This window comes from Lethenteron reissneri, chromosome 33, assembly GCF_015708825.2.
Source record: "Lethenteron reissneri isolate LAM-NWPU_2019-01 chromosome 33, ASM1570882v1, whole genome shotgun sequence".
Lineage (NCBI taxonomy): Eukaryota > Metazoa > Chordata > Hyperoartia > Petromyzontiformes > Petromyzontidae > Lethenteron > Lethenteron reissneri.
The window spans coordinates 4701850-4714654 of NC_083811.1; the positions used below are offsets into that span (position 1 = coordinate 4701850).

General features: G+C 49.3%; 1 protein-coding gene across 1 annotated transcript in view; it reads right to left on the bottom strand.

The window, feature by feature from the left end:
- The window catches only part of LOC133350424 (SH3 and multiple ankyrin repeat domains protein 3-like), a 136979-nt gene that overhangs the window by 49376 nt on the left and 74798 nt on the right, over positions 1-12805 (bottom strand). Inside the window, 1 exon segment of the mRNA XM_061564765.1 lies at positions 10708-10832. Within this exon segment, the coding sequence (XP_061420749.1) occupies positions 10708-10832 (125 nt within the window).

Here is a 12805-nt window from a genome sequence, read left to right on the forward strand (position 1 = left end):
TCCACAACAAACGGCAACAACAAAACCCGCACAGCAAGACAAAGACACAGATCCCCCCGAGTAGCCTTAACGGACTCTTGGGGCAAGTGCTGTTAGCGAGCACCTTTGAAGGCCGGCACTGTGGCACACGAGGGGGTGGGTGGCCAGCACCACACCCGGCCGCCTTTGTCTCCCAAGTGGCGACGTTAACTACACACCTCACCAGGTAACTCATTAGAGGCTGAGTCGACTTAGGGGAGGCCCATGACCGGTTCTGATAATCGCCAATGATGTTGACCATGAGCATGAGCGGGAATCGAACCCGGGTCGTTGGGTCAGTAGCGCAGCGCATTAAACCGCAACACTACCCCTCCCCGCTTGCACACACACTCACACTCGTCTTGCGAACGGTAACATCTCACCGGGCGTGGGCTAAAACATTAAACAAAAGGAGAATGGCGAGAGGGGGGAGGCGAGAATGAAAAAAAAAATGAATTTTTTTTTCACTTAAGAGGACATCATGAGGGTGATTTCACCCCTGAGGCCAAAGTGAAAATGCTCTGCGGGGATGTCGAGAGAGGTGATGCGTCTTCATCGCTGGGTCTCGCGTTTCTATGGAATTCTCCGGGCGACGCTAAGCCGACTTTTCTCTCACCGCGGTGACTCACGTTAAAAATGGAGCCCACTCACGCCACTGTGAGCCATCGCTCCCTCTCCAGGCTCCCTCTCCCGGTCTCCTCTCCTGGCCATCTCTCCCGGCCACCTCTCCCAGCCGTCTCTCCTGCCGTCTCTCCCGCCGTCTCTCCCGGCTCTCTCTCCCGGCCGTCTCTCCCGGCCACCTCTCCCGGCTCTCTCTCCCGGCTGTCTTTCCCAGCCAACTTCTCCCGGCCACCTCTCCCGGCCGTCTCTCCCGGCTCTCTCTCCCGGCCACCTCTCCCGGCTCTCTCTCCCGGCTCTCTCTCCCGGCCGTCTCTCCCGGCCACCTCTCCCGGCCACCTCTCCCATCCACTTGGCGGACTTTTCCCGGCAGACAGCTAAGTTAGGAGGCGTCGCCTGCGGACGATGCCAATTTTTTCTTCCCGCTCCTAATTAGCCGACCAATTAACGCTGCTCTGCGAGCCGCCGCGTAATTGATTGCACCTTAGCGTTTAATATTCTTACCTATGACTTCGCCCAGAGGTCTGCTTGCTAGCAGTGGGAGAACTCGGGCAACTACAGGCTTCAAAAGCGGAGAGCTTCAGACTTCAAAAGCAGAGAGAGAGAAAAACACATCGTATGGGCAAGCTGGTCCTCCAGTAACCTACCTAGGCTTCAAAAGAGCCCTTTTTGAGACAGGGCTTGGAATGTCACTTGTAAGATTAAGCTTTTATATTATTTAGGGTGAGACCTCTGTAATGTCATGAAGGGAGGAGAATGTAACATTTTAATGGCAGTAATCATTAATTGGGGGTTTGGGGTGAGGAGAGTGGTGGTAAGTGCACTGCAGTATGACCCGAGTTAGATTCCTGGTCACACTGATGAGCGTGCACTGACCGGCGTGGTGAAGTATGTTCGAAAGAGCCCCATGGCCGACACGGTATGGAGGAGGTCTTTATCTGGCAGGGCTGAATTTTTGTGTGTGTGTAAGACTGTATTAACCACGCATGAAGTCATCAATAAAAATTGAGCCTTAATCTCAAGATGCATCCATCACACTGCGCGAGAATCAATTATTTACAATGTATGCAAATTATATGCAAATGCAACATTTTGGCAAATAAAGCCACCAAAAATGCACAAACGAGACCGAAATATTTTTTTAAACAATACAAATGAGATGTCATCGCTCATTTGCATATTTTCAGTTCTCAATTAAAATGTCACTAAGTGTTTGCAGACTGCGCAAAATATATCTCACACTATGCATGAGGGTAAGCACACGTGAATAGACTTTTCAAGAAAAAAATCTGCACTATTAATCCACTACTGAATGAAGAACGCCTCATGGTGGTGCCAGGTATGCGCTTTTCTTGACCATACTTGACCACAGGGTATCACGGTGACAAGATGTTAACTACCTTGCCTGGTGTACAGGAGGTCGCTGATTCAATCCCAACCCTGATGCCGATGTAATGTGAGGATATATCCGGCTCAATGACGTATCACAACGCGTCATGATGATTGGCTCTGCCGATCCTGGTCCATAGCCAATGCGGAGAAGCCTAGGGGCGTGGCCCTGACGTAATGGAAAGGTGACAGCTGTAAGTAGAGGATTGGTTCTGCTGGCTTTGGCCACAGCCAATGGGGAGATGAGTCAGGGGCGTGGTCCCGGGAGCTTACGAGGGAGCCTGGAATATTCCATGGAGGCTAACCAGGATTGGTGGAAACGTACCACGTGACCCGGGTATTAAATAGGGGTGGAGACGAACGACACGTGGTCAGAACGGGAACGAACAGAGGAGAGGGGACCACGCGGGAGCGGGGCTCCGGGTTGCCACGTGGCGGTGCGTCTCTCTCTCTCTATCTGTCCCTCTCACGCTGCCTGTCAGCAGCGTGAAGGAAAGCTGTAATACAAGTTGAATAAAAGACAGATTCCGGAAGTCGCCTCAACGACCTTAATTACACTTATATAAATGGAGTTTGCATATTCTCCCCGTGGTCCGCGTGGGATTTTTCTCAAGGTCCTCCGTGGTTTTCCTCCACATTTATAAATGTGTGTTTCGAGTAAATTTCCACGCAATAAGCCACTTCGTTGAGCTGTTATTTGTGGCCCGGTCTCTTGGGAAAAAAGAGCTATTTAGCTCAGTGGGCTTTAGCTGGTAAAATCTATTTATTTGTAATAGTTTACTACTTCACCCTGCTGGTCAGTGTGAGTTGGTGAAGGGAGGCGAGGAAGAGGATGGGCCCAGGACCAGTGCAGATAAGCTGTGGCCAGGAATCACAACCGGGCTTCCCAGTTATCGGTGCCCCTAAATCGTAGGTGTTTGAGCAAGATACCTTGACACCTTTTTTATCCGAGCTAATTTTTTTTCCAACATAAGCCCGCACGCGTAATCGTTCGCAACAGTTTAACGGCGACTGCTTAACCCGTTTTATCTGCAGCTCATCTAGGGATTGGTTCTCTCCCTTCACTCCCCCTCTTTGTTTCCCGATTAAACCAAAACGTAGAGCTTACTTGCGCATGTACCTAACCTTTTGCCGGTGCTTCTTGCTCTCGGCACCGCCGATCTCCCTTGCGAAAGAGCTGGGCTAAGACGGGACCATCCGTGTCACAAATCAAATAAACTTAAGACCTATTGTGCATGCATCCTGCGAGAGCCGTGTTGATCACTACAACTTAGGCTTCTTTGTTCACGACTCATCTCTCCTACCAATTGAAGTCACGTGTTACGAGTAAATGTGTTCCGTATGTAACTATTGCGTGTAAATGTTTCGCATTCAGCGCGGGTAATTTTGCTTAGGTCCCTTTTGTTCAGCAGGAGCAACAACTGGGTGAGAGAATGTGTGCAGCTTAGGGACGTAATGTTAACTATTAAGAAAAGTAGGTGGGCATGGGAAAGGACATTGTGAGTAGGGATGGTGGCCAGTGGGTCAAGACTAACGATGGGAATGGCAGCCAAAAGAAGAAAACGCACTGGGGATGGACGAGTAAAATCAGATCGTGTACCGGTGATAGGTTGGATTTGAACAATTGCAAAACTGAGATAGTAGCGGCTTACAGGGGTGTTCATCCAGCAGTGGATTGATCATGGCTGCTGCTGCTGATGATGATGATGCAATTATTCACCGTCATGATCTGGTGTCACGATTTGACTTAAGGATCGTGTGTTTTATCAGCCCTGAAAGGAATAACTGGCGTATAAAATGCAAAAAGGTTTGCACTAAAAAGGGTAAGTAATTAATTCTTAAACGCATAATCAGATACATATATAAAACCATGCAGTAAGGATCTTAAGAATTGAAGTAAATAAAATAGTCGTTACGTTCCTAGAATGTATACTGCTTATAGTACATGTGCAGTGTGGCCAACTAATCTCTGCTACCTTCACGGCACAGGGAGGCCCTCATGCAGCGGTGGATTGACAAAAGGGCCGTGCATGCACATTGCACGCATGTGGTCCAGAGTTGAGCACACTGCACTAGGCCCGCTGCCACAGTGGTCATACCTGGGCTTCGCAGCAACGAGGCCCTGGGTTCAATTCCCGAATCAAACACCTGTCTGCGTGGGGTTTACATGTTCTCCCCCTGTCCTGCATGGGTTTCCTCTTGGCTTGTGTCATAGCTAAAAGCAACATACAATGTAACAGGTTGTGGCCAAAGATCCCAATGCTTAACAAAATTACCTGCGAAATGATGATACTCGATTGGGCTTACACGTGGAAATAGTCGCCCCCGATTGCAAAAAAGGAAAATGGCAGGAATCTCCTAAAAAGAGTCAAGAGACTCAGTGAGGCTTTTTAGGTACACAAATATAATAACAACGATTACACCTCAGCATGCACATCACCAAGGACAATTAGTATTGGAACCTGGGCTGGCCCTCCTCTAGATTGACTCAGACGAAAATTACTACCTAACGTGGTACATACACGGCCATGTACATATCGCGCAGATGATCGTGCCACCCCGCAGTCTTGGAAAAAAATAAAAACACGAGAACGCTAAGACAGAATTATGCACCGTCAGCCATTCTCTACCCACTGCCAGATGAAGCTTCTTTACGTTGGTTGCCATCATCTCCAAGCAGGGGTCTAAATGAAAATCGACAATAATTCCACACTAAGGGAAAAGGATTAAAGAAGCCTAATTGATAACGCATGGAAGTGCTTCATCCCAGTTGCCTTTTAAACGGCCTCCTCTTCAGAGTAGAAATGAGCCTGCTTGCTGCCAGCTGGTCACAAGTCTTGTTAGGATTATGTTCCAACACGGTTTAATTACAGACAAGGCACACGCCATGTCTGCCCCTGGATGGTAAAGTACTCCAACAGAGCATACACAGCAGAGGTCGCAAACGGGTTTTGATTCCTTATCCGTACCCGTACCCGGCTGCACCAGGGTCGCAAACGGGTACCCGTACACGTACCCTACCCGATACCCGGCTACCCGTATCCGGCCGGGTATCGGGTAGGGTACGGGTACCCAATTGCGACCTCTGATAAACAGCTGTGGCGGCAGCGGCATTACCACTGCAGAGAAAGAGAAGTTTCGGGACGCTATCGCCAAACCCACGCTTGCAGGCCTGACATGAGACCGGGAACAACATCGATTGCTTTTCTTACTTCCTCTGAAAGAAAAAAACCCAAAAACAAAACAGCAATGTTTCAAGTGCAAAAAAGAAAAGTGTTCTCTCTTTTCCTGCACCGCAGAATTATGCGTCTGGGAAAATAATTTGCCACTCCAAGTTGGCATGAACTTGGGTCCCCTCAATCAGCCCTGGCTTGGGGGAAAACGGTGGTGGCTGTTGCAGCTGTGCCGATAAGTCAATCAATGCCAATATTCTGAACTGCACAAAGTGTGGAGCAGGGACATCTCTTTTTAAAATTATGCCCTGACAAAGAAAGAGAGGGGGGCGGACTGTAATCAGCGTTTGCCAAATGGTGAAGTGCTACTTCACTAATGGCCATTGCGCTCGACACATTGAGTCGGGGAATTTTGGCCTACTCTTCCGCGACGCCTTATCAGTCGTCTTGGAAGAGGTGGCAGTACCTACGCTGTTACCTCACCGCGCATCACTCTACCGATCGGCTAACCCTGGCGTACCCACTTATACAGCTGGGTGAACAGAGGCGGGGGATTTAAGAAAATGCGTCCACTGTTTGTGACGGGGTACTGCAGCATTGGCTTCGGGTTGCCGAACAAATCCGTTATTGTAAGGTCGCGCTCATTACACACACGAAGTGCTTTCAACAAATGAACCACACTACATCATGGGGCCTCTCCTGGCAGTATCAAAATATAAGAATAGGTTTTAGTTTTTACCCTTCCTGGCAGAAAGGGTAAAACTTATTCTTATAGAACCACAATACCTTGTTGATCTCGTAAAGGAACATAAACCACCATCACGCAAACTCCGGTCATCATCGCAGCAGCAGCAGCAGTTTTTGACTAGCCATCGAATAAAGACGGTCACTGCATCGCGCGCTTTCAGATGTGCTCCTGTGGCTGTCTGGAACGCTCTCTTCCTTCTAGTTTGAAAACTAATTTATTGAGAACTGCTTTTTGTGTTTATAGTCTTGGGTCTTTCGGTAAAGTCACGTAGATAGGTAAAAAAAAGAATAAAAACATAACAGAAAACTACGACGTTTCAATCGCCAGTTATTTTTCTGTTATTTTGATTATTTTCTATGAACCTATCTACGTGACTTTACCGAAAGACCCAAGAACATGAATTCCTGCAGTCACGAAAGCTTTAAGTCAAGATTTTTGTGTTTAGTTTATCGTTATTCCCCTGCACCTCCGATTTGCATGGTTGGCTAAGTACTGTGCGAAAGTAGTTCAACATACTTACATACATACAGAAATAACCGGCGACCTCTTGATTGCAAGTCTAGTGTTCGCTATTCTACCATGGCAACATCTTTGGCAAAAGATAACTGGATATAGAATGTCACAAAAAAATACCATCATTACCTCCACAATGGTCTCCCGACTGTCCACGTCACCCATGCATACCATGGTACGCTCCAAATTAATAATAACACCGGCAACCGCAGTCACACGGGGGGGGGGGGGGGGGGTTGGTAGCTGTTCAGTGTGTTTGGCTCTGATCCATTTCTTTGCAGTGGTGGCGGAGAAGTTACAAACATATCCACCGCTCCTCCGATTAGCACTATTGGCTACGTACGGTGCGAAAGAAGTCAAACATACGTACATATCCGGCTTAGTGTGCCAAAACTGCAGGCAGTGTGGCTAAGCCATGACACACCAGGTTCTGAGCCATTATAACTGTGTGACTCAGCTTCATCCGATAGCTGAGAACAACGACTCTCAAGGACGGCGCGAGGGGGCAATGCAAACTGTGGTGGTTCGAATAATATTAGACTGTACGGAAAAAAGTATCGCTTGATGTGCTTTCGGGTTGTATCGCGCAATGTTCGTTGCGATGCGTAACATTTCTCTCCACGTGCTGGGAGCTTCTTAAGTTCTTCGGCTCCTGATAGAAGGGTCCGGTATGAAACGTCGGACATCGTGCCAAAACAACGCGCGGTACAACCGGGAAACAACTCGGAGAACCGCAGACCGCAACCGGGGAAAACCTTACGCAGCCTGCGTGCATTTTTCCGGACGATGGGTTCCTGAAACAGTTACAGAGAGTGCCTAGAATTGTGATGTCTCGTGTCAAATGTTTATAATAGACTGTGCAAAGAGCACAGGTGTACAAGTTGGGGTACTTTGGATAAATGCTTTACTTGTAAAGGTTTCCAATAACAAACAAAACACCCTGGCAGGTTAGACTGGTGCCACCATTCCAACTTGCCGTGGATATTAACGTTTTTTTTTTACCTTGCGAGATTATGAGACGAATTAAAGCAATACTTTGTTTTCATTAAATTTTTGACGCCTCGGCTAAAAAAGTTTAAAATCGTGTGTGGACGCCGTGCCTACTCCGTGCCTACTCCGTGCGTACTCCATGCGTACTCCATGCGTACTCCATGCCTACTCCGTGCCTACTCCGTGCCTACTCCGTGCGTACTCCATGCCTACTCCGTGCCTACTCCGTGCGTACTCCATGCGTACTCCATGCGTACTCCATGCGTACTTCGTGCGTACTTCGTGCATACTCCATGCGTACTCCATGCCTACTCCGTGCCTACTCCGTGCGTACTCCATGCGTACTCCATGCCTACTCCATGCGTACTTCGTGCGTACTCCGTGCATACTCCATGCGTACTCCATGCCTACTCCATGCGTACTCCGTGCGTACTCCGTGCATACTCCATGCGTACTCCATGCCTACTCCATGCGTACTCCGTGCGTACTCCGTGCGTACTCCGTGCGTACTCCATGCGTACTCCGTGCCTACTCCATGCGTACTCCGTGCGTATTCCGTGCATACTCCGTGCGCGCGTTTTACGCAACGAGAGAAAATAAACCGACAATGGCCGCTGTCGTTACTGTTGCACGAATCGCATCTCTTCAATGCGACAACCCCGAAGTTTCCCAGAAATGCGGCCGCTCGAATGAGCTCCCGAGCTGCCGCCAAAGGTGGCCTGTTGAAACGCCTCTGAGAAATGTTGTTCCCGCAAAAACAAAAAAAACACAATTTATGAAAACAAAGTGAAAACAACATGTATAATTTAAGTGGGGGGGGGGGGGGGGAGGGGGGTGGGAGAGGAAACAGCTCCATGCTCGGCGTAAATTATAGACGAGGAAGTTTGATTGGGACGGTGGCGGCGGTTGGCGGCGCGTTATAATCTCAGCGCTGCGGCTGCTGACGCCACGCTGGGCACGAGTCTGCGTTACCTTTTAAATGGGAAATTACATTTTCAGAGTGCAAGTCAAGGACACGTGAAAAGACGATCTGGATATTTGGGGGCGAAGGGAGGAGGAGGCAGGTAGAAAAAAATATTGTTCACGATCTGGGGTTCCAACCTTGGCACATACCCCCCCCCCCCCCATCGCTCTGGGTGTGGAATTACAGTATTTACTTTTCATCTACTGCTGAAAATGAGCCTAGGGGAAGGAAGGCTCGTGACAATGATGTTGTTAGGAGGTGCAGCACGGAAGATAAAGGTGTGGTGCTAAAGCGACGGTGGTGTTGTGGTGTGGTGGTGTGTGAGGTATGGGGAGGGGGGGGGGGGTGTGGGAGAGCGTTAGTCTCGTGGTTAGCGCGCTGAGTTACAAGCCCGGCAACCCGGGTTCGATTTCTGGTCACTGTCGACCCCAGTGACAATTATCTGAACCGTTCCTGAACTTCCCCTAAATCGACTCAGCCTCAAAATGAGTATCTAGCACGGTGCGTAAACGTCGCCACTGGGGGAGACAAAGGCTGTCGGGCGTGGTGCTGGCCACCCACCCCATCGTGTGCCGTGCCGGCCATCATAGGCACTGATCACTAACAGCACTTGCCCCGACAGCATGTTAAGGATATACGGGGGATCTTTGTCTTTGGTAGGGGGGTGTCACCATAGCAGGAGGAAGAGGGTAGTACAGCCAAGCGTGATGTGGGCTGCGAGATGTGGGGCAGTGCTGTGGAGCGTGAGGTTTGCGAACTATATGGTGATCTGGCTCGGTGTTTCTCAAGCACAGGGGGTTGTCACGTGTCCTACTTTTTTCAGGATTGTCTTATACTTAAGGTAGCCACTGCTGTCTTGGAAAACCTGTAAGTCTTCCCAGGACATTGAAAGTCACGGTTATTGCAAATTGATTAATACCCATAATAATACACCACTCAAAACAATGCGTTTACATGTCGTGTACCCCAAAGCTCCTGGTGATATTGCGAGAAATGATTTTCCTTCCCGTGATTCATCCCAGTTTTTTTCATTGCACAGCAGAGGTGGCAACCCTACCCAAACACCAGTCGTCCATCTTCAAGATCGCCAACGATCCTTTGCGTGCGATGTGCGGCTGCCTCATTTGCATTTCAATTGGGAAAAGATCTGCGATGGTGGGAAGCCGTGCCAGGAAGGTGGTGGGGGGTGTGGGGCTGGCAGGCTGAGGCCTGGGGTTTTTTTTGGGGGAATCACTGCTGGATCCCATGGTGAGTGGCACACAGAGGTGAGGTGGACGAAGTGAGGGTGATGCAATAGAGGACAGCCGAGTTGGCGGGGCGTATCGTTCAGAGCGACGATTTAAAATCTCATGCTTTTGTTAATCCTCTGCTGGATGAGGGCCTCCCTACAGGATGCTGGTCACGGGGGTTGTTTGACCATACTTCACCACGCTGGTTAATGTGGGCCGGTGAAGTTGTGGGGGCTCAAGACTGGTTCGTATTTTGCTCAACAGTGGATGAACTCCGGTCACCAGGTTCATCGTGCAGTACCCATACCAACTGAGCCACAAACTACACCCCTTCGCCACTTTAGATCCCATCAACTCCAAAAATCACACTTGTTTACCAGTCAAAGGATGTAACACTCTTCACGTCCCTATCATCAGCCATCATCCATCCATGGCTCAATAAAAGATATCCTGTCAACAGACCAAAAGCCAAACCCGGTGGCACACCGCTGCTAGAAATTGTAAACAACCAATTCTTACACGGGCGATAAGCGTAACAATTGACTTTAAATCGACGATCCGATGCGTCGCTTTGTCCCCATAAATTGCCGCCAGCACAATGGCAAACGAGCAGGGGTCACAGGTGTGCATTTTCCCCGACCTCTTTTCAAAAGAAACCTGGCTACAAATTACGCGACCACAGGGAGAACACGCAAACTCCAAATATTCAACAGGCGTCAGGGTCGGAATTGAACCTACAACCTCCTGTATACCAGGCGAAGTAGTTAACATCTCGCCACCATGGCCCCCCCCCCCCAGTGTATGGAGAGAAGATCAGTGGAGTAAGATCACCGACCGGGATTTTAACCTTACAAGAAGCGCGGGGGGGGGGGGGGGGGCTACGTGGGTCAGCCCAACTTCACGCCCAAGAGACGTGACCACGAGCACAGGGCGAGATTTGGCGGCGAACCCTCGACCTCCTGCAAACCGGGCGAGGCGGTGAACATCTCGCCACCTTGACGCTTGCCCCCCCCCCAGGTCTCCTTGCGGCGAGCGAAACCGACGCGCGGCGCTCGTGGGCCTCACCTCGATGAGGAAGTCTCCGACTTTCAGCCCAGCCCTGCTGGCCACGCCGTCCTCGTCCACGGACTCGAGGTACTGCAGGGCTGGGAACGCGGCCGAAGGGGTGAACTCCTGCACGGGGACGTTCGCTGCGGGAGTGGGAAGGGAGCGTCGGGCGCCGGAAATGAAGGGACAAAACAACAACAACGTTAAACGTTTTCAAACAGATTCGGGATCGTTGTTTACACCGGAGGAATCCGACGAGCTGTAATAAAGTTATTTTTCGCAGATGTCCAGTAAGTGTGAGTCAGAACGTTACAATAACAAACAAGACGAAAACACGATAGGAGTGCAAAGTATAGGAAAGGTAAGCAAATCACGAATATGTCTCTTATTATTTTACCAGGTAAAGCCCACTGAGCTATTAGCTTCTTTTTCAGAAGCGACCAGGCCACAAATGATAGTGCAAGAAGTGGCTCATCACGTGGAGATTTATAGTAGCAGCAAAGTAATCTAAATAACCTAAAACGAGACGGGGGGGGAAAGGAATCGCGGCAATCCTGAACGTTTCCGCTGCGATGTTTTTCGACATGCCAGAGAGTATCGGCGATTAAGCAGGAGGCTGGGGCTCACCAAATGAGAAAGTAAAACACACGAGGTCCCTTTCATTTGAAGGTCATCGGCGCCGTTTATTCAGAAGCGCCGTCTCAAAGTCTGAGTTTATTTTCTCTTCTCCGAATCCACGGCACGTTGAGGAGGAGGCGGTTACACGATCACCACCCGTCTCGTATGTAGGTCACCGGTGAGCAGCGCCATATTATGCTCCGCAGCAGCAAGTTTCTACCCACTTTGGGTTTTTTTTTTCATGAGCTTAACATGAAGGTAAAGGAAAAAAATATAATATAAACAGAGTACAACGTCGCGTCTCCAGCTAGCTGGGGACTGAGGTATTGGCGGATAAGTGAAAAGGTCAGATATGCGATCATATCTAGGGAAAATGATCGCAATATGCACATGAGTGTGCACGAGGTTCAGAGCACATTACCGTACTGCACGTATGAAAGGTCGTACAGTATTTGCGAAAACGTATAGAAAATGACAATTAAACCACGCACACACACTGCACTGGGTGTGGGCGATTAATTGTTCAAGGCGGATGTGTGACAGTCGAATACGCGACGTTTGTACCGCATGCCAATTTACGCAAAATTAAACTTACATCCTTGCAAGCCGCTTATTTCCCCATCACCCCCACCCCCTCCCATCCTCGTGACGACCTCCATAAACGAACACCCTCCACACGAATTCGTTTGACGCGTGGAAATTAGCTTGCACCCATTCATGTAATAATCCTGCAGCTGCATTTAGCAACATTACCGCCAGCACCAACAGTAGTAGTAGTAGAAGTCCCAGAGGTTTGTGGATGAGTCAATTGCAATGGCTGAGACAGCAGCCATAAGCCTTGCAACAAAATAATCAATTCACAAAATCCCTGCTGCTGCTGCTGCGGTGGTGGCGGCAGTGGCGGCGGACGTCCAAGGTTTTGTGCGTTTGTGATGTGGAGCTCTATGCTGGTCTGTGCGTGTGGATCACAAGAGGCAGCTTGTTGGCAGGGGGCGAGTGGGTTGGTGGGTGGGTGGGTGGGGGGGATTTCTGTGTTCTGTGCAATGAAGCCCTTGGTTTGGACACTCGCCCTCCCGGTGGTGGTGCTCGCCCCGAGCATGAATTATACAGGGGTGGCCCAAAAGTCAGGCCACATTTGGGCTATTCTATTTATTTGAACAAAGCGCATTGGGTTATTTCATTTGCTTCAACAAATGGTCAAAACCCGATTTTCGTTCACCGTGAATGCGTGAAGCATGGTATTCCCTTCTGAAATACATTCTACGACTTTTTGTTTTTGAAGTCTACGGGTGTAGTTGTTGAGCGTGCATTAATTATGTTTAATTTCAATTCGTTCAGGGCTCTTGGTCGAGTTTTGATAACGACGGATTCGAGGTGGCCTCACAGGCCGAAGAAGAATAGATATTAATCATTATAGATGCAATACGAACTTAAAGAACTTGCAATTGCATCCTGTAATGTTCGTGTTAAAATAAATGAAAATAAATGAAGGACACGT